General features: G+C 49.6%; 2 protein-coding genes across 2 annotated transcripts in view; one reads left to right on the plus strand and one right to left on the minus strand.

The window, feature by feature from the left end:
* Window positions 1–11,295: 11,295 nt before the first annotated feature.
* MPZ (myelin protein zero) lies at window positions 11,296–15,602 on the minus strand. Its single transcript, XM_072814863.1, is given in 10 exon segments — window positions 11,296–11,469; window positions 11,471–11,506; window positions 11,508–11,675; window positions 11,677–11,733; window positions 11,845–11,868; window positions 11,870–11,906; window positions 12,040–12,175; window positions 12,381–12,594; window positions 13,007–13,173; window positions 15,415–15,602. Coding segments are annotated over 10 exon segments (969 nt in total). The 5' UTR covers window positions 15,512–15,602; the 3' UTR covers window positions 11,296–11,436.
* Window positions 15,603–20,589: 4,987 nt separating this feature from the next.
* Window positions 20,590–20,692, plus strand: part of SDHC (succinate dehydrogenase complex subunit C) — a 37,956-nt gene continuing 37,853 nt past the window's right edge. The window contains exon 1 of the mRNA XM_072814345.1: window positions 20,590–20,684. Within this exon, the coding sequence (XP_072670446.1) occupies window positions 20,665–20,684 (20 nt within the window). The 5' untranslated portion in view covers window positions 20,590–20,664. The remainder of the gene's footprint in view (window positions 20,685–20,692) is intronic.

Here is a 20,692-nt window from a genome sequence, read left to right on the forward strand (position 1 = left end):
AGAGAAACCACGGGTCGTACTGAAGATTCTAAACAGTGAATCAAATAAAACGACGGCATTCACGGGAGCTTGCAGTGCTGAGAAGAAGTGGTCTCTACAGGGTAACCAGAGGTTGAAGACTTGGAGATCAAGGAAAAAAAGCTCATTCTCTCACACTCGCTCACTTCTTAGTATGCAGCCCTCCTTTCCTGATTCAAGAATACAGAAGCCAAGGGGCACCTGGGGGGTGGTGCAGTCGGTTGAACCACTGACTCTTGGCTTCAGCTCAGGTCACGATCTCGGGGTTCATGAGATCGAGCCCCATGTTGCGTTCCGTGTTCAGTGGGGAGTCTGCTTGAGATTCTCTTCCTCTTCTTCTGCCCCTCCCCTTGCTTGCATTGTCTCTCAGATAAATAAATAAATAAACAAATAAATAAATAAATAAATAAATAAAATCTTAAAAAAAATACAGAAGCTGAAACTACATAGCAGCTAGAAGTAGGAAGCCAGGGACAATATCCCTGGAAGGCACCCTATATCCCAAAGTTGATCCACGCCATGCAAGCCTGTGGCTACAGAATACTCCATGGACATGACTTGGGGGTGGGCCACGCCTCACGTTGGTCTGCTCCTGTGGATGCTGACGTGAGATCCCAGTGATCTGGGCCTCTGAGAGCTGGGGTGCTGAGGCAACAGCAGGGTTCGTCATCACCACCCTCCTATTGGCTCCGCTGCTTGGAGGATATCTACCCACTGGATTTTCCCCACACTGATCTGGAGCACGATGCTGAAACGTTTTCCTCCTTCCCCATTTCTTGTTCTAGAAGTGTTACACTTGCCTTCATACATCTTTTAAGAGAAAGAGCAGGGGCACCTGGGGGGCTTGGTTGGGCGCCTGCCTTTGGCTCAGGCCATGATCTCAGGGTCCTGGGATATCCCGCATCGGGGTCCCTGCTGGGTGGGGAGCCTGCTTCTCCCGCTCCCCCACCCTCTCTCATGCTCTCTCCCTATCTCTCTCTTTCAACTAACTAAATAATACTAATTTAAAAACCGAAGAGCATTGTAGCAAAAATATAGTCTGTAGCTTTGGGAAAGATAGTCCTAACCAGACAGAAAGGTTCAGGCATCCTGGCGGAGCGGAGGGGGGCGGGGGAGTAGTTGTTGAACCTTCCTCTGTAAAGGTTCTCAAAGCTAGTTTCTCTGGGCCAGCTGGCTCGCTCTCGCTCCTACCGTGCGGCACTCGAAGGGACCCTCTTCTCTCTGGCGTCCCTGTAGCTCCTCCTTGGGACCCTGGACTGGGGCTGGGATCTCTTGCTTAGGGCCCTAGAGCCCCATTTCCATCCCCTTCCCTCTGGTTCCTGCCACCAGAGACAATCCTGCAGTATTTGTCCGTCTTAAGGACTTTGTTTCTGGAGGAGCAGAGACGAGGCGTCTTTGGGGACTGGGGAGTGCTCTTAGGATAAATGGCTTATCAGAACAGACAGGCAGAAACAGTCAAGGGAAAAAGCAAATTCGGTTGTCCCCTCTCTTTCACTGACCCGCCTCCAGTGCTTTTTCGCCTGGGGGCGGGCGCTGGGCGTGCAGCCCTGACCAAAGGGGAAGAGGTTTGGAGATCTGGGTCAGGGGGATAGTTCGGAATATGCTCCCCAAGCCCAGACTGGAAGCTGAAGGTTTTGGGAGAAATGCCAGCAGGACGGACGAGGATCCTGCTTCCTGGGACCCCCCTACTTGCAGGGCCCATCCGGGTAGGACTCCTGACCTCTCCTTGACCACGCGGCCCTGGAGGTGGCTTTCCCATGGCTCTTGCACGCCCGCCCAGCCCTCCTGTCCTTCCCGGGAGCTGCCCTTCCTGCCACTTCTGCCTCTCTCTCTGCCCTTCTCGCCCTTGCTGGGTTTCCTTTATTTCAGGGCTGTTTGCGGGGAGGAGGGGGGCTGTTCCTGGCAGCGGCTCAGTCCCTGACGCCCTTGGCCCCTGAGGCCCAGCCTTCCTGGAATCACCCTCCAGGAGCCGCTCCTTCCTCTTCCTCACCATCTCCTCCCCAAACACAGCCCCTCTGCTGGCGCCTCTGAAGACCCAGGCTTTGGAGGTTCCCTTTCCGGTGGTTCAGGCAGCCCCTCCCGGCTCTGCAGGCCACAGGGCTCAGAGGCCTTATTCCCTCCTCACCCCCTTGACATTGACCACTCGCCCTCCTCCATCCCATGTCCTAGCTTTCCCTTAGTGTGGTGATGGGGATGATGATGACAATGGCCATGATTGGCCTTTCTTACTCCCGGTCACCTAGATCATCAAGAATGAAGGAGGGGAGCCCTCTGTGCCAGATTAGCTGCGAGTGTCCTTACTTGCACGACTCTGTCGGCTTCAGTGTCATCATTGCTGGGGCCCTTAGGAGTGCTCACCCCCCAAGTCGGGGTAGCTCCCTGGCATGATGCTCCCCGAAGGGCACGAATGCTGATGACCATAACAATATCTAAGATTTGCAAAATACTATGTGCCAGACACCATTCTAAGCATTTTTTTAAAAAAAATTATTTATTTATGATAGACACACACACACACACACACACACACACACACACACAGAGGCAGAGACACAGGAGGAGGGAGAACCAGGCTCCATGCCAGGAGACCAATGTGGGACTCGATCCCGGGACTCCAGGATCACGCCCTGGGCCAAAGGCAGGCGCTAAACTGCTGAGCCACCCAGCGATCCCCTCTAAGCATTTTTTTAAAGACTTTATTTATTTATTCATGAAAGATACAGAGAAAGAGAGAAAGAGAGAGGCAGAGACACAAGCAGGCCCCATGCGGGGAGCCGGACATGGGCCTCCTAGATCCCCGGGTCTCCGGGATCACTCCCTGGGCTGAAGACGGCACTAAACTGCTGAGCCACCCAGGCTGCCCCGTTCTAAGCACTTTTGTGTATAGTAACTCATTTAATTCTGAGAACCCGATGACCCCATTTTACACATGAAGCAACTGAGGCACAAAGATTAACCACCTTCCCGAAGCAAAGCGAATGGTTGAGCTAGGACCAGAACTCAGGCAGTCTGGCTCCAGAGTCCGGGCTCCTTTGTGCCGCCTTGATTAGGGACAGGGCGTGAGGGCCAACACCTGGATGGTCCCCAGCCAGGTGGGAGGGCAGGGCTGCCCTTAGCTGAGCTCACGCGTGCTCGCCCGGCCCCTCGTGGCCCACACAGGGAAGGTGTGGATCCTCTCTGGCCCCCATCCTCCGGGGAGGGAGGGAGACCCGTGCTGGCCCGAGCTGACGTCTCTGCCAGACTCCCGGAATCCTCTCAGCCCCTCTCGGCCAGCTGCCTCCCCGGGGGCTCCACCAACACGTAGCCAGTTTGAAGTGAAACGGAGAGAGAAATGGGCCTCGGAACTGGGGAGGCGGGGCTGATGTATGGGCCTAGAAAGGAGGGGGTCACCTGCGCACAGTAGGTGCAATGGTGAAGGCCAAGCCTTCCCTCACTCGAAGGAGGCCTCCAGGTCCTAGTCAGGCTCCTAAGCCGCTTCTCAACAGGGGGACGTACTGCCCTCTAGGGGATGTTTTGGAAATCCGTGAGGGTCTTTTTTGGTTATCTTTAATGTTGGGGGGCTGGTGGGCATGGAGGAGGGTCTCCTGCTGTTATCTGGTTCTGGGGGCCAGAGATGCTAGGCATACTGCAATGACCGGGACGGTGCTGCACAAAATGTCCCACATCCCACATGACTTTGAAAAGTCCCACTGGGTACGAATGTAGGTGAAAAACTTATTATCTGAGGGAGTCTAGGACTCAGCTTCATTTTACATATGAACACAAAGTATTTTTTAAAAAGATTTTATTTATTTATTCATGAAAGACACACAGAGAGAGAGAGAGGGGCAGAGACACAGGCAGAGGGAAAAGCAGGCTCCATGCAGGGAGCCCGATGTGGGACTTGATCCCAGGACCCCAGGATCACACCCTGAGCCAAAGGCAGGTGCTAAACCACTGAGCCACCCAGACTGCCCTGAATACAAGGTATTTTTTGGACCATGTTAAACACCGAATTTCCCAGAAATGCAACTACTGCCTAGATTGAAGCAACTTATATTTGGCTTTGTTCAGAACTCTTACCAAGAGTTGCTTACCATTTCAGAAATCCTCGCCACTGGGGCTCCTGGGTGGCTCGGTGGGTTAAGCATCTACCTTCGGCTCAGGTCATGATCCTGTGGTCCTGGGGTGGAGCCCCATGTCAGGCTCCCTGCTCAGCGGGGAGACTGCTTCTCCCTCTCTCTCTGCCCCTCCCCCTGCTTGTGCTCTCTCACTCTCTCTCTGTCAAATACATGAATAAAATCTTAAAAAAAAAAAAGAAGTCCGTGTCATCAAAGAAACTGCTACTTGCAGTATCTGAACTACTGATACCTCTCCGTGTGCATCTTTTGCTGTTACACTCACCAGGATCCTATATTATAGGTATAGTCATGCCTGACATTACAGATTAAGGTATTTTCCATTTTATTATAAATTCATCTTTTATTTCACCTTTATAGTATAGTTTGAGATAGTATTAGATTTGCTTTTTTGAAAGTAGGTATATAGTTCATATTGCATACGAATATTGTTTGGAAGAATAAAAGGGCAGCAGACTGAGGGGTTGGGAAGTAATGCCCTGAGCCTTTGGAAAGCCCAGCAGCAGCCTGAAGATTCGAGACTGTTTTCTCTCCAAAAGAGACCCCCCAAAGCTTCCAGCCAAGTTCTTTTTTTTTTTTTTTTCCAGCCAAGTTCTAAGTGTTTACCATGGGCTGGGCATTGGGAGAGGGACCACAAGATGAATAGCGACCCTTAGTGCCTAGAAAGGAAAGCCCCTTTGCAGGACAAAAGGATCGGGGCTGTGCTGGGAGGGTGTCTGAATTGTGAAGCAGTGCTAGACTGAGATCCAGACCCGAGGACAGCATGGTGGGGGTTCACCCACTTGAACTGAAAGGAGAGGAAAAGAGAGGGCGGTAGAGAATGACGAGGCACTAGCATGGCTAGGACTTCGACGCTATGCCAAGTGCCTAGTGACGTGGTTTACATATATTATCAACGTCTTCCTGGAAATGCACCGTCGGATAGGTATTAACCTAACAAAACCAAGGTTTTGAAGTCAGGTGATCTGGGCCAGGTCACAGAGAGCTACAGCAGGAATAACAACCTGGTCTGGTTCGATGCCTGTTTGAGGTCTTGCCCAAAGCAGGGCTGAGTTCCTTCTCCAGACTGTTCCTAACTTGTGCTTCTCTTAGAATAACAGAGATTTAAGTGAGTCGGATTCTGTTGAGTGGTTTATTCTACCCTAAAGCAATAGTGAACAACGTTCACACTAGAATCACCCTCTGCTTGTGAGGTTGCCCTGTGTCTCACTGTGTGTGTCTGCGTGTGTGTCTACAGACCCCATTGCTCACACCCAGACTTCCCACTCTTGTGAGGGAAGCACACCCGTGTGGCTTCATCCACACTGGGTAACTGCGTCCCATAGAGATGTTCTGATTCTTTTATTTCCTGAGCACGGCTAACCAGGAGTGAGGAAATCCAGTAAAACCTGCTAACTTGATGGAGCCTGGCCTAACGGACAGGACGCTGCTCTTTAGGCTGTAATTTCTCACAAGGACTTTTTTTTTTTTTTTTTTTTTTTTTTTGTCTCACAAGGACTTTTGCAAGCATTGCATGTTCCCTTTATTTCAATGCACGAAAACTGTCTTCTGGGAAGGAATATAGAACATAGATGTTTATATAGCTTTTTTTTTCCCAGCTTTTTTTGAGAAGTAATTGACCCATAACATTTTATAAGTTTAAGAGTATACAACCTGTTGATTTGATACATGGCAAAGTGATGAGCAACATAGTATTAGCTACCGTCCCATCTCATCGAATAGTTACCATTTCTTCTTTTGTGGTAACATTTAACAACTGCTCTCTTAGCAAGATTCAAGCATGTGATACAGTATTATTAGCTATTAACCATGCTGTACATTAGATCCCCAAACTTGTTAATTTTATATTGGTATCATTCTTTTTTTAAGTAGGCTCCTTATGCAGCATGGAGCCCAGCTCGAGGCTTGAACTCACAATCTTGATACCAAGACCCTGAGCCTAGGTTGAGAGTCTGATGCTTAACTGACTGGCCACCTGCCTACTCCCACCCCCCCAGTTTTAATTTCTTTCTTTTTTTAAAATTTTATTTATTTATTCATGAGAGACACAGAGAGAGCAAGAGAGAGGCAGAGACACAGACAGAGGGAGAAGCAGGCTCCATGCAGGGAGCCCGACGTGGGACTTGATCCCGGGTCTCCAGGATCATGCCCTGGGCTGAAGGCAGCACTAAACCGCTGAGCCACTGGGGCTGCCCCCCAGTTTAATTTCTTTTTTTTTTAAATGATTTTTTGAGCAACTACTATATTCTTTTTTTTTTTTAATTATTTATTTATTTATGATAGTCACAGAGAGAGAGAGAGAGAGAGAGACAGAGACACAGGCAGAGGGAGAAGCAGGCTCCATGCACCGGGAGCCTGATGTGGGATTCGATCCCGGGTCTCCAGGATCACGCCCTGGGCCAAAGGCAGGCGCCAAACCGCTGCGCCACCCAGGGATCCCCCCAGTTTAATTTCTTAATAGTTGTTTTGTTGATTTCATTTTTCTAAGACAAAAATACATTAAATCAGGGGTGCCTGCGTGGCTCAGTCAGTTAAACATTTGACTCTTGATCTCAGCTCAGGTCTTGATCTCAGGGTCATGAGATCCAGCCCAGTGTGGAACCTACTTAAAAAAAAATTCTTTGGGGACACCTGGGTGGCTTAGTGGTAGAGCGTCTGCTTTTGGCTCAGGATGTGATCTTGGGGTCCTGGGATCAAGTCCCACATCAGGTTCCCCACAGGGAGCCTGCTTCTCCCTCTGCCTGTGTCTCTGCCTGTCTCTTTGTGTCTCTCAGGAATAAATAAATAAATTATTTTTTTAAAAAAGATTTTTAAACAAACAAATCTTCAAAAGTGAAGAGCTATATCATGATAGCTCCCTCAAGACTGACACTGAAGGACAATGGTGAAGGGAAATTCTCTTAGTGGAAGGAAAAAGACTAGCCTTGGTGGAGCAGTAGCCATCTACTATCTGGTATCTGGCGTGAGCGATGGCCAGAGGGACAGATCTACCCTGATTCAAGGACAGTTACTAATGGTAACTGGTTGGGTGGTCAGAGACCAGAAAGAACAGGATTGGAAGATTGGTGGCAAGGAAGTCTGGGGAAGAGATGTGCAAATGGAATGCTGAGAATGGGCTGTGAATGCCCACCAAAGGCCCCTTCCGTGCTCACCCTGGTGCTTGCCCAATGGTCTCTTGAACAAAGTGCCGTGTTGGTAGGCCCGGAAGCTACCAACGAGCTCAACAATGTAGAATTCCTCCTTATCAAGGCCAATCTGGTTAATACTATTGCTGAATGCTAATCTGTCAACAGCAGAGACCAACGCTGGGTCCCTGGTACGTATTATTCCCTGGGGCAGCCAGCCACACATCTGATGGCAGGTTAATTATATTGGATCTCTTTCATCACAGAGAGGGTGTATGGACTTGTCCTCGCTGGAATAATCATATTCTGGACATGGATTTGCCTTCTTTGCTCGTAATGCTTCTGCAGCACCACCACCGGTGGGTTCACACGGTGCCTTACCCAGGATTGTAGCATCCCCTAAAGCATCGAGTCTAATGAAGGAGCTACTTCATGGCAAAGAAAGTGCAATAATGGGCTTGTGCTCATGGGATTAAGTGGTCTTACCCTATACCTACCCCATCACCTGGAGGCAGGTGCCTATTTGAAGTGTGGAAGGGCTTCCTGAAAACTACTCATAGCAACACTTGGGAGACAATACTGAAAGAATGGAATTCTGTCTCAGAAGATGCAATATATGCTTTGAATCAGAGACCACCGTATGGTGTTGTCTTCCCCAGAGCCAGCATATAGGATCCAGAGGTCAGGGAAGCAGGGTGGCTCTTCCACTATCACACCTAATAACCCTCCCACAGAATTCTGTTTCTCTCGGCAACTTTGAGTTCTGCTGGTTTGAAAGACTTAGGTCTCCAGAGGGAGAGTGTTTCTACCAGTGAACACAATGGTTCCATTGACCTGGAAGCTGAGACAGTCACCTGGTCACTTGAGAGTCTATATACCACCGAACCAAGAAGATCAGGAATTACTCAGCTGGCTGATGTGATTGATCCTGATAACCTAGGGGACATTTGGGTTGCTGGTGCACACTGGGAGCAGGGAGCTATTTCTGGAACCCAGGGGATTCTCTGGGCACCACTACTACCATGTCTGATAGTAAAGGTTAATATGAAAAATGTAGCAACCAAAAAACAAACAAACAAACAAACAAACAAACAAACAAAAAAACAGGACAAATTGAGCACTCAGATCTTGAGTCAGCAGTGGAGTGATAAAGTGGTCACTTTACCAGGTGAAGAACCCCGACTATTTGAGGTTCTGGCTGAGGCAGGGGAAATATAGAAATGAGTGGAGGAAGCAGTTCATAAATATCAGTTATGTCCTCCTGACCAATTATGGAAAACGAGGACGATAGTGACTTGACTTATTTTTATTTGGCTTGTTTTAGATATTTACTTGTCTAAGTTAACCGTCTAATTCAACTCTTTCTTCTCGTTTTATGTTATCATATAAGTTTGTTAGATTTTACCTTTACAATTTAGTCCTTTAGGTAACAGAAGATTCAGTGGGACAATGGGTGACTTTGAGGAGTACCTCGCTGGAGGCAAGCACTGGGACTGGTGGCCTGTTTGAGGAATCGTGGAGAGCTCTGTGTGTGGAGGCTGCCTGCAGCCTCCCTACCCCAGCCTCACTCCCACACATAAATATTTGCCCAATTTCTTAGGTGTTTTGAAGCTGGGTAGCAAATTCACACATTAAGACTGGTCAGGCAGGTAAGGAAATGAATAGTGTGACTGTGGGCCTCACCCGGGAGGGGGAAACAACATTCAGCTTAAGATGGTTGTTGCCCTGTGACAATCAAATGCAGCTTTAAATTTAAATAAATAGGGACGCGTGGGGTGGCTCAGTGGTTGAGTGTCCCCGCATGGAGCTTCTCCCTCTGCTTCTCCCTCTGCCTATGTCTCTGCCTCTCTCTGTCTCTCATGAATAAATACAATCTAAAAAAAAATATATATATTTTTAAATAAACAAATACAGGAGCATCTGGGTGGCTCAGTCAGTGAAGCATCCTCCCTAGGCTCAGGTCATGATTCCGGGGTCCAGGGATCAGCTCCCCGCTTAGTGCGGAGTCTGCTTCTCCCTCTCCCTCTGCCCCTCCCCCAACTTGTGAGTGCTCCCACTCTCTCTCTCTCTCAAATGAATGGATGAAATCTTAAAAAAAAAAAAAAACTTCTGAATGATGTAATTTTGTTTTATTTTTTCAGGAACCTCCTTACTGTTTTCTGCAAGAGCTGTAACATTTTACATTCCCACCAGCAGTGTACAAGGTTCTAATTTTTCACGCTTCTTCTCCAACACTTGTTTTTGTTTTGTTTTTTCGAGAGTAGCCATCCTAATGGTGTGAAGTGGTATCTCATTGTAGTTTTGACTTGCATTTACCCAGGGAATCTATTAGCTTTTTATATTAGAATGAATTTGGGCTAATTCTTCTTTTAAAAAAAGTGAAAGATACCCCTTGAAATAAATGACAGGACTCTGGTTTTTGGCAAAGCTGGTGTTTAAAATCTTATCTTTAACCTCTGAACAAGGCAAAGAAATGAGTTGTAGGACTCTTGGGGCTTTTTTTTGCCATCAATGACCCTCCCCACCACCCCAGGAAAATGATATGTGTGTACGTCCATCCACAATCACCTAAGTATTTCAAGGATATTAACGGTGTACCTAAATCCGCATACCAACAAACTAGATAATGAGGTATAACAGCACAGCTAAAATAGTGAACCAACTGAAGTTGTGTGTGTGTGTCTTTCTAGGGCCGAATGGAATTTATACTAGTTCGTAAAGTGTAATCCTTTCAGCAAGACATAGAAATATCTCTAAAGGACTGATCCTTAATATCTTAGTTGCACATCAATTTATCATTTACAAAGGCTTCCGTATACAGGATCTCAATTTGGGTCTCATAAAATCCTGGGGATTAAGCAGGACAAGTATCATCGGAGTTTATAAATACAGAAAACAGGCTTAGCAAAGTCAAATAACTAGCCCTGGGTCACACAGCGAGTGAGTGGCTGACATATTTTCAAAATTCAGATCCTGGTAAAGAGGGAGTCTCTGTTTTAACTCACGTAAATGCGGGAGCCTGACACACAGTTTAGCCCAGAGTATAAGCCCGCTGGATTTTTGTTCAATGACTCGTCAGCTATTTCAGAGTTCTTTCCACTACACCACGGAAGTCCATACCATAGAGCCAAAGTCTGAACTGAAACCAGTTGCTGAGGGAGAGGAGTGGGAGAAAGCAGGAGGTTGGGGATGGAAACTGGGGCAGGGATATTCCCAGGAGACTGAGGAACGGAGCTGGAGGCAGTACTTCTGGAAATGTCAGTGTTTATTAAACATTTAAGGACATTGGGGGTTTGAGAAGAAATATACAGAATGTAGAAAAATCCTAACAATCCCCTGTGGCTGGGAGTGCAGCCTCTCCCCTCCCCCCCCATTTCCCATTAGTTTTTCCTTTTTGTTTGGTTGCTTAAAAGCCATTTCTTAAGGCTTATTTGTCCCTCCTTGATCCCCTGACCTGTGAGGATCTTTGTCTCTCTCTGTCTGTCCTTCCCCATGACCTTGAGTCTCAGTACACTGCTCCAAAGTGGTCAGGGGCATCAATCCTATAGTTGAGGATTGAGGATCAGGGGCCCCTCTGCTTGGGCCTGGCTCTCCATCAAGGATTAAAATGGGGGGGGGGGATTGCAAAAACCACATGACGTCATTGGTACTCAGTCATGGGGGGAGGACACAGGTACACAAACAACAAAGGATGGATTAAAAAATAAAAATAACTAACAACCTAAATAAACCCTGAAGGAGAGTCTGATGTGGATGATCTGGGTGTTTAGCCCGGGAGAACACAGTATGGGGCCGGGCCACCTGATGGAGGGGAGGGACAGGGCGGGTCAGAAAGAAAAGCAGGAGGGACGGGGGACAGGCTGGGCGGTGCAAGGGATGGCGTGGCCAGGTGGCCTGGGGCTGAGGCGCGGGGTATCAAGGTCCCTTTCTTCTCGGTGCCGGAGGGACAGGCACCAAACACACAGTCCTTGGGGCCGGGGAGGGTAGGTAGAGTCAGCCCTGGGCTCCCATAAGGCGGAGCCAAGGGGGGGGCGAGCAGGAAGCGTCTGGCAATGAACCTTGGAATGAAACTTACATCTCAGGGCGCTGAGGGCAGGGGCGGGGCTGGGCTAAGAAGGGGAGCACCTGCCGGGTGACGGAGCCTAGGTCCCCGGCTCTGGCGGGCCTGGGGGTGGTCACTTGTCTGAGTCCAGACCCATCATGTTCTTGGAGGGCGTTCTTGAGGCTGGTTCTGCTGGGGGACTTTGACCGCAGGCCGGAGTTCCGAGCTCTGCTCGTCCTTTCGTAGCTCCATCTCAATGACCACCACCTGGGAGCCCTTGCTGGGCTCCGCCCCTGGCCCCCGACCCCCCGCCCGGCCCGCTAACCGCTATTTCTTATCCTTGCGAGACTCCCCCAGCCCCTTGGACTTCTTTTTCGCTGGCAGCCTTGGTGCTTCTGCTGTGATCCAGCATGGCATACAGCACTGGCGTCTGCGGCAGGGGTCACCCATCCGTTAGCCGGCCTGGTGGGCCTGTTCCCTGCCCCCCCCCGGGGGCTGTCCCGGGGCCCCACAGCTTGTCCAGGCCCCAAGTCCCGCTAACCTGGCGGCCGCGCTTGGACGTGTCCCTTGCCGGCCTTGTGCAATTTCCCCTTCTCCATGGCACTGCGGGGGAAAAGGGGTGGCTGTCGCTATGCCCCTCCCCAGGCAGAGCCCCCTCCCGAGCCGCTGCAGCGCCCTCTTCCCTTTGGCTCCGCGGGCAGGTGGGGGTGCAGAGAGGGAGCCAGACTCCCCTTACCTGAGCCTCCTCTGCAGGGCTGCCTGTCTGCGCAGCCAGCAGTACCGAATCAGATAGAACAGCAACAGCAGCAGGAGCACCACCCCGATGACACCCCCGATCACGGCTCCCAGTACCACCCCGTACCTAGTTGGCACTAGGAGGGGAGGGAAGAGAAGGACAGGAGTGAGCAGGGTCCTGCACCTTTGGTCCTTAGCCCCATGTTTGCTCCCTGCTGCTGGGGGTGAGCGGCTCCCCGCCTCCCAGAGCCTGAAGGGCAAGATCCAGGCCCACAGCTTCTTCCCCCAGCCCCCCAGGTCTCCCCAGTACCCCCCACCCCATATTCCCAGAGCCCCTCACACCTTTCTCAAAGACGTAGAGTGTGACCTGAGAAGTCTTGCCCACTATGTCTGGTGGGTTTTTGACGTCGCAGGTGAAAGTGCCGTTGTCACTGTAGTCCAGGTTGTGTATGACAATAGAGCCATCCTTCCAGCGAGGGTCCCCTACCCACTGGATGCGCTCTTTGAAGGTTCCCACCTCGTCAATGTAGGGTTGTCCCTTGGCATAGTGGAAGATCTATGAGGAATGAGGGGAAGCTTGTGGGTCTAGCCTCAGGGTAAGGGATCCTGGGCTGGAGAGGGTGGTCGGGGGTGGGGGAGACAGTGTAGACAGGCCCTGGTCAGATTGCCGCTTACCTTGCCCAAGTTAGGGTCATGGATTTCCCCTCCTTTGCCCAAGTTCTCTTTTCTATTGTTCTTCTTTTTTATTTAATTTTGTTTATTTATTCATGAGAGACAGAGAGAGAGAGGCAGAGACACAGGCAGAGGGAGAAGCAGGCTCCCTGCAGGGAGTCCGATGCGGAACTGAGCCCTAGCCAGATGCTCAACCACCAAGTCCCCCAGTGTCCCTCTATTGTTCTTCTAAGCCCTGCTTCGTTATCCAATGCCAGGACCCCCCCCCCCCCCCCCCCCCCGCTCCCCGTACTCACCGAGATGGCGTCGCGGCCTCCTTCGGGCTGGTAGCGCCAGGTAAAGGAGAGGTCATCGGAGACCCACTCGCTGGACCAGAAGGAGCAGTGCAGGGTCACCCGGGAGCCCACGGCACCGTGGACCTCCCTGTCCGTGTAAACCACGATGGCCTGGGCGGGGGGCAGCACTGCAAGCAGAAAGGGGCCTCAGATGCGCAGGTGTACCCAAGGGGGGCGAGGAGGAGGTGAGACCAGGGGTCAAGGCTGAGTGAAAGCTGGGGCAGCAACGATCGACCCTCAAGCCCAACTCTGTCCGGGCTAACTGAGGCGTTGGGGGGCGACGCTGTGCTGGAGCAAGCTCTTCAGCACGTCCATTAAAGACAGTGAACAGCAGTAACAGCTCTCTCGAGGACTTCCAGAAGCTGGAGTCTGTCTCTCGGTCTCCCTTTCCCTTTGGGTCAATATTTAACTCTTAAGTTACCCCCTGGGATGCAGGCTTAACATTAAAAATTTTTTTAATTTTAAGTTAAAAAAATAAAAAATAAAATTTATTACAAGTCATATGGTAATACATATTGCATTCTGTTTATAAACCACTCAAACCATAGAGATAAAGCGAGCGTTCCTCTCGACATCTCCCCACCAAGTCCTTTCCTGCAGTCCCTCCCAGAGGTGGCCACTGTTACCAGTGCAGCGTGTAACCTTTTCCTATGTAACAAGTGCAATATGGACTCAACAAACTCAAGAGGTACCTGGGCTTCTGTGAAATAGCTTTGTTTTGTGGAGTTTTCTTTTCTTTTGACATACATTGCATCATATTCTCTGCGGGTTTTTTCACTTAAGGAGATATATACATAGCTCGGGGAGCTACCCATGTGGATTCAGAGAAATCAATCTGATTGTTAACAGCCATATAGTATTTCACAGCATCACAAACTCAAATTTCTTGCAGGAAAAAGAAAAATGAAAATACGAAATAATGTTTTTCGCCAGCTCAGCGGTCCTCAGTGCTGAACCCCTGGTTGCCACAGGGCTTGCTATCGGCTGGGAGGCCAGGGTGGAAAGGACCTCGTACCCCTCTCATGGGAAGCTGGGTACAGAGGAAGACCCCCGGGCCCAGAGCTCTGATGAGTCTGCGGGTGAGCCTGCTGTGGTCTGACCCCCGTCACCCTCCTCTTGGCCATTCTGGCCCCGCGCCCCTCCCAAGACTCACCCACACAAGGAAGGCCATTCCAGGGAGATTATGTGTGTGGGCCGGCCCTGGGTGGGGGCAACTGGAGACCCTTTTGTTCTATGGGTGGAGGAGGAAGCAACCAAACAAACAGAGACCCATTGTCCGACCAGTGTTGGGGGCTTTTGCCACCCCTTCACCCCCCTCACCCCTAAACACCCTCCCCACTCCTGCTCCACAGTCTCAAATCTCCCACCTCAATATGCGATATGAGTGACTCGCTTCTCCCTAAAGCACCTAACTTCTCTTCCTTCTGTTCTAATATCAACCACTGCTCTTCAGTTCTGCTCGATGGTTCTATGGGTGGGACAGGTTCTGGGACAGAACTCTCTTCCTTATTCTCCAAGATTCCCTCCCACCATGTCCCTCACCATGACCTTCTTCAACTCCCTATCTTTAACATGTTCTCTGGGTGTCCCAGAATAGTCCAGTACAGCACCCAGAAGAGTATGGGTTCTGGGTTTAGGACTCAAAGAGCTGCCAGCAGAGAACCTTGGATGTTCTGAGCAGTTCTCCTTCTCACCCACAATTTGCCTACTGCTCATCTCTTGTACTAGTTTGCAGGCAGCTTGGAGAAGCAAAGAATCTGTTCAAATAATCATACTTTGACCTTGTCTTGCTCACCGAGCACCTACCATGGGGTAAGGAATGGGGTTAGTCAACTTATGAAGGAAGCCAGCTTTAGATGGACAGGATCTTAGAATGTCTTAGAATCTCCCTTCTACTCCGTTCACCCACATAACAGACAATGGATCCACAGAGAGAAACTGAGGCACAAAGAGACAAAGGATTTGAGGAGTTGGGATCACAAACCCTGGACTCCTTAGATCATGTTTCCTGACTTTTCTACTTAGGGAACTAAGGTTAAGCACCTCACACACTACTAGGGAACGAGTAGGGACCAGAACCCAGGAGTCTGATTCCGTTTCCTACCATGCGACAACACTGCTTCCCACCAGGCCCTCAGCCTGGCTCTGGAGGCATGTTACAGCTTTCCAACCTGGGCCCAGTCAGGCCCACCTCAGGGAAGTTCTCTGATTATTGCCTCCCTCTGAACGATATAGATTTTTTCCTCTGAATAGAGTATCCCCTTCGTGCTCGCTCTTTGGGTACAGCGGGGAGTAAACGAAGGCAGTGAGAAGGCTGCTGAGAGGTGTCTTGAGCCCCAGGGCGTCCAGGCTGGGGTGGCTCCACTTACCCAAAGAAGAGAAGAGCAGCACAGCCAGGACAGGACTGGAGCTGGACGAGGGAGCCCCAGGAGCCATAGCTGGGCCAGGGGCTGGGGCCCGGAGCATCTGCGGGGTTGGCAGAGTGGGGGACAAGGACTGAGCGGGGGTTCCTGGAATCTGCTTAAAATCCCCTGGGGCCCCAGGATGAGGGGGCTGTCCTGAGCCAGTAACCAATTGCAGCCTGGCATGTGCCGTTGAGAGGTGGTGGGGAGGGGGGCAGAGCACAGGGAGCAGAAGGGGCATTGTGTCCTCTGGGTGGCGGGGTGGGGGGGACACATACCACCCCATACACAGAGGGCTTTGTGTCTGCTGGCCTCCTCCTGTCCTGGGCTGGAATGCTGGGTGGGGGGGGCGGTGAAGGAGAGGGACAGCAAAGGGCCATAAACACACTTCTCTAAGGGATAGATGGCCAGGGGAACCTGAATCCTAAGGCCACGAGAAGGGATTCCTTGGTAGTTTCCTTCCCAGAGAGTGGCTCCCCTGGAACACCTGGAAATGGGATATCCTTTATTTATTTATTTATTTATTTATTTATTTATTTATTTTTTATTTATTTGTTTGTTTGTTTGTTTGTTTATATGACTATAGGCTGCATTACAGGCTTCTTCAGATGACCAGGTCACTTGGGAGTCCTTTTTGTTTTTTTTCCTCTCCCTACATCCTGGGTGATTCTTCCCTGATAGAGCTTTACTCCATTGGAAAATATCCAGGCCAAAAAAAAAAAAAAAGAAAGAAAGAAAAAGAAAAATATCCATGCAAGAATCCCAGGGCCTTTCCCTCATCATCAGAGAACGTTTCAATGCCTCATGCTGCAGTTTAAGCCCATTTCAATCTAGAACAAGGTGACAACATCGTATTGAGTGCCAGCCACATGCAAAGTATGGGTATGTGGATAACAGAAAGAGGAATAAAAAATAAGTTTCTCCTTGAAGGAGTTTACAATCTAGTCGGGGGTGTGTGCAGACAGGGGGAGGATCAGAGAACAAACCCACCAATAACCCAATATAATAAACCACGATGTTTGCCGTGGCAGAGAGATGAACGAAGTGCTGAGAGCACCGAGGTGGACACAACCAGATCTGCTTGAATAAGCCCGAGACTTCACAAACATCAGGTTTGCAACAGAGATTAAAAACAAAAATGAACTGGGGTGCCTGGGTGGCTCAGTCGGTTAGGCGTCCGATTCTCAATCTCAGCTCAGGTCTTGATCTCAGGGTTGCGAGTTCAAGCCCCACACTGGGCACCATGCTGGGTGTGGAGCCTACTTAATAAATAGCTAAATAAATAAAATAAATGAAGTTCAGAGGGAGGAAGGTGAAGTTGTGTCTAGAAGGAATGGGTAGTGAAGGTATCCAGGCAGATAGAGCAGCAAAAGCAAAAACAAAGAGGGTAGGAAGATACGTGTGTGTGCGTGTGTGTCCGTGTGTGTGTGTGCAAGTGTGTTGGGGAGGTCTGTGGAGTACTGAGCACATTCAAGGCAGATCTTGTGCTGTGCACTTTGACTTGACTTGGGGGAGCTTGAACGGGGTCATTAAAAACAAATCTGTACAGGAAAGTTGAAGCCAGTTGGAAAAGGGCAGTAAGTGGCAGACGAAGGAGGGAGGTTTAACTGTACATCATAGGGTTACAGGATTTTTGTTCCCTTAGCGGCCTTGGTTCTTGGTCGCCCCACTTCAAAGAATGAAGAGTGGGCCAGATGACGAGCGGGGGGCAGGAAAGCAGAGTTTATTGAGCAGTCGTATAAAGCTCCCGACCAGGGAGGGGGGCCCAAGAGGATTGCCCCCGGAGTTGTCTGGTCTAGGGGTCTTATGAGCTCTTGTGTGGAAGTCTCCCAAGCCATCAGGGTGTGCTGAGTCGGGTCATATGTGACCATATGAGTTGGTCACATATGTGTCTACGTAGTAGGTTAGTGTCTCTGTGCGGATGGTCTTTCTTGGCTGACACCCAGGGGCTTGTGTCTTAACAGCCCCTTGTCCGTGATGTGACCAATGCCTTGTGGTTAACTGCCTTATTTTAGGACATTTTACAGAAGTCAGTGCCTCAAAGGCTGCAAAGCAGAATGCTAGTGTGGTCCTGTCTCAGCTACAAAACAGGATGTCAGTGCTGTTCTATTTCAGCTGTCCTGACTCCGTATTTTCTTGTTGGGGACCCTAGCCCTCACCATCTAACTGTCCAACTCAATCCTAATGATAAGAATTTCCTGAAGGTTTTGGGGTGATGTATGGATGGGGTTAGGAATGGGAGTGTCTACATGATCAGAGCTGAGTTTTAAGACAAATCCAGCCCCCCCCCCAAAAAAAATCATTCAGACCAAGGCTCTCCTGATTGTTGCCTCCTTTGTTTTCCTCCCTGAGATTATCTGAAATGATTTTGTTTTTCACGGGACCTCTCATATTCCATTTGAAATGCTTTCCCTTCTTTCTCCCCCTTTCTCTGTTGTCAGGCCTTGGCTAGCTCCTGCTTTTCCCCTCCTGCTTATTTTTTTTAAATATTTTATTTATTTATTCATGAGAGAGAGAGAGAGAGAGAGAGAGGCAGAGACACAGGCAGAGGGAGAAGCAGGCTCCATGCACCGGGAGCCCGACGTGGGATTCGATCCCGGGTCTCCAGGATCGCGCCCTGGGCCAAAGGCAAGCGCTAAACCGCTGAGCCACTCAGGGATCCCCCCTCCTGCTTATTTTTGAGATAAACCCTGGTGATAAGGGGCTTGACTTAATGTCTTGTTTGAATTTCAGCATGACTAATTTCTATTAATTATGGACCCGAAAGGGTAATTTGAGGAGAGAGGCCACTGTTGTTCTGTCAGTGGGACCACTACAGGTTCATCTGTAAAGCCACAGGCTCCTGGTAACTACCTGTCTTCACCTTACACAGGAGATGGTGGTTTCTGTGATTAGTATTGGGTTTGGATTGTGGGACTCTAAACACAGGACTTGATCCACCTCTCTAACCCCACCTCCCCAGCTGCAAATAATCATTTTCTGCTTTCACCCACCCACCCCTTTTACCTATACCTCTTTCATGGGATTGCTACTTTCGTTGCTGTGTTTATTTACTCACTAATCCTGCTAAGGCTATACGTTTCTTGAGGACAATTACATGTTTGTATCTTTGAATTCTCTGAAGTACTTTCACATACTCTGGCAAAAAGTTTATATATATATATGAAACAATTTAAAGAGCTAAGTGAAAGAGACATTGTTTAGACCTGTTAATGTGAAGTGCCAGAAGGCCAAAGTAGGATCAATGACTGAAGTTCAACAGCAGAGAACTATTATTTTAGGGATGCCCGGGTGCCTCAGTGGTTGAGCATCTGCCTTTGGCTCAGGTCATGATCCCGGGGTTCTGGGATCGAGTGCTGCGTTGGGCTCCCCACAGGGAGTCTGCTTCTCCCTCTGCCTGTGTAAATAAACTTTTTAAAAAACCTATTATTTTATTGAAGATTTTATTTGTAAATAATCTCTACATCCAATGTGGGCCTCCAACTCATAACACTAAGATCAAGGGTCATATGTTCCACAAAGTGAGTCAGCCAGGTGCCCCAAAACTGTATTCTTTTAAAAAAGATTTTATTTATTTGAGACAGAGTGAATGAGAGAGAGAGAAAGAGAGAGAGAGCACAAGTGGGGACTAGAGTCAGAGGGAGAGGAGGAAGCAGCCTCCATGCTGTGCAGGGAGCCCCATGCAGGTGCTAGATCCCAGCACCTTGAGATCGTAACCTGAGCAGAAGGCAGACGATTAACCCACTGAGCCACCCAAGAGCCCTGAAAACTGTATTTTACCAAAACAACTTTCTAATGATTAATGATTAAATGAAACTTGTGTTTTGAGGTAACCATTACCGAATGTGTTAGAGCAGAGTCTTGAAAACCAGTGGCCATCAATGCTGCAGAGGAGATACCTGCGCTGGATGGAAAACCAGAGCCTCTAATACGGTCTCTTCCAGGGAATCCCTGGGAGGCCCAGCGGTTTAGCGCTTGCGTTGTTCCAGGGCGTGATCTTAAGAGTCCCAAAATCGAGACGCACATCGGGCTCCCTGCATGGAGCCTGCTTCTCCCTCTGCCTGCGTCTCTGCCTCTCTCTCTCCTTTGTGTCTTTCATGAATAAATAAATGAAATCTTAAAAAAAAAAAAAAATAAGGTCTCTTCCAGTCCCAGAGTCTATAAAAGCGCTTTCTTTGTCAAGTACTACAGAAATGCAAAACGTTATTTTCGTTTGATGAAGAAGTAAGTGAATTTGTGCTATTTAAAGCCTCAAAGAAGTGCAGGAGTGCTAAATATAAATGAGATCTGAATATTAACGTCGCGGAATGTTCTATTGCAGAATAGAAGTTGCCCTGGGCTCTGCCCGCAAGAGAGACCCAAGAACTTTTTCACTTTCCTATTCCTTCCGCACTCACTTTTTTTCTTTTTCTTTTTTTCTTTTTTTTTCTCACTCACTTTTAAGTCACAAGGGCTGTGCAATTGATTGCTGTTTGGGTCCCTCAAAAAAAAAAAAAAGAAATAATATATATATAAAAAAAGAATATATATATATATAAGAATATATATATTATATATATATATAATATATCTATATATATTATATATATATAACCCCCCCCCCCCGCGTGTGTGCATAGAAATCAAAGCGAGTTCTCCCCCGGCCCGGCTGCCTCTGGCCGTGGGTGTCACCCACACAGCTTGAGACAAGGCACAAAGGAGCGCTGTGCGCGGCTCGTGGGCGTCCAGCGCCGGCGGCGGCTCCAGCCCAGGGACCGAGGGGCACGGGGCTAGGGCAGGTGCCCCGTTCCCGGGACGGCGGTCTGCGTAGGCCTCGCGCTCCTTCCTCGCACAGCAGAAGCTTCTCATTAAAATGGGACGAAGCCCGTTTCCCCGGTGCCTTGGGCGCCCCCACCCTCCCCGGGGACGAGCGGCGGCGGAGATGCTGGAGAAGAATCAGGGCGAGTCTGACGTTCAGCAGAGCGAAAACAGAATGAGTTAGGTTCGCAGGTACGCCGCCGACTGCGGAGTCTGGGTCAGCGCCGTTCGTCCCTAACCTCCCGCCGGGACACCGGGCGGGGAAGCCAGACGCACGGGGAACTCCACTCCGAAGAGCCCTGCAAGGCAACAGCTCCGGATCCTTTTAAAGAGCTGGCGCTGTCACGTGACAGAAACCCCGCCCCCCCCCCCCGGCGGCGGAGACGTTGGACGTCACTTCCGTCCAGGCCGGAACTCAAGATGGCTGCGCTCTTGTCGAGGTGACTTT

This window comes from Canis lupus, chromosome 38 (genome assembly GCF_048164855.1).
Source record: "Canis lupus baileyi chromosome 38, mCanLup2.hap1, whole genome shotgun sequence".
NCBI classification, from domain to species: Eukaryota; Metazoa; Chordata; class Mammalia; order Carnivora; family Canidae; genus Canis; species Canis lupus.